The 1,023-nt window shown below is 51.2% G+C and overlaps 1 protein-coding gene across 1 annotated transcript in view; it reads left to right on the top strand.

The window, feature by feature from the left end:
* LOC107082651 (wiskott-Aldrich syndrome protein family member 3-like) overlaps positions 1–1,023 on the top strand; it is a 17,051-nt gene that overhangs the window by 3,510 nt on the left and 12,518 nt on the right. Inside the window, exon 2 of the mRNA XM_015371436.1 lies at positions 690–829. Within this exon, the coding sequence (XP_015226922.1) occupies positions 697–829 (133 nt within the window). The 5' untranslated portion in view covers positions 690–696. The remainder of the gene's footprint in view (positions 1–689; positions 830–1,023) is intronic.

The raw sequence follows: 1,023 nt of genomic DNA, 5'->3' as shown, positions 1-1,023 counted from the left end.
CAGAACCATCTGAAATACATCAGACCAGAACCATCTGAAATACATCAGACCAGAACCATCTGAAATACATCAGACCAGAACCATCTGAAATACATCAGACCAGAACCATCTAGAGAAACAGTATCAGACTGGAACATCATGGGAGCAGAGGATCATCCCTCATGGTTCCCAGTCAGCCGATCTGGAGGGTTAGGCTCTGCATTAGCCTGTGATCCATCAGATCTTCCAGAATCACAATCTCAGCTCAGCAGAACATCTCAGAAGAGAGAACCAGCGGACGTCTTCCATACTGAGTGACACCCCCACTGGGATGATGGAGGATGTCAGCAGGATGGGGTCCTGATGGTGGGTCTGACACTCCTGGTTCTGGACCTTTGGTTGGCATGAAGGAGTTCTGACCAAGGCCTAGCACCACTTAGCAGCAGAACTTGGTAAGTAATCTGATTACTCCAGGTTCCACAGCTGCATCATCATCCCCCCCTCCCCAAACGTCTCCTAGCAACAGTAAGCTCAGTGTGTGGGGAGCAGCCCAAGGTGTGAAGCTGGCTCTGTGTTGCCATGGTGATGATGGCATTGCCTGGGCAACCAAGAGGCACATTCCTGATACTGCAGTAATTAGGGTGCGTAAGGAGTAAGAGTAGATATCTGGTCCAATAGCAGGCTGATTGTTGTTCTGATTGGTTTTGCAGCTGAGGGATGCCGCTGGTGAAGAGGATCATCGAGCCCAGGTACCTGTGCCGCGGAGCTCTGCCTGATGGGGTCGCCAGCGAACTGGAGTGCGTCACCAACAGCACACTGGCTGCTGTCATCAAGCAGCTGGGAGGACTTAGTGAGTGATCCTGACTTGGTTCTGTTCTAGTTCCTTTCACTCAGAGGTTCTGCATGGTTAAATAGAAAACAGGACAGAGAGGACAGGCAGAACCCAGATGTCTTCTGGTTTCTCTCTGTGTAAGACAGGGGTTCTCATAGTGGGGGTTGGGAACCGATGGGGAGGCTCAGACTGGGAACGATTTTCGGTCCTGG

Source organism: Cyprinodon variegatus, unplaced genomic scaffold (assembly GCF_000732505.1).
Source record: "Cyprinodon variegatus isolate N-32 unplaced genomic scaffold, C_variegatus-1.0 Scaffold58, whole genome shotgun sequence".
NCBI lineage: Eukaryota > Metazoa > Chordata > Actinopteri > Cyprinodontiformes > Cyprinodontidae > Cyprinodon > Cyprinodon variegatus.
The sequence above is the reverse complement of the archived record's forward strand: the minus strand, read 5'-3'. Positions and strand labels throughout refer to the sequence as shown.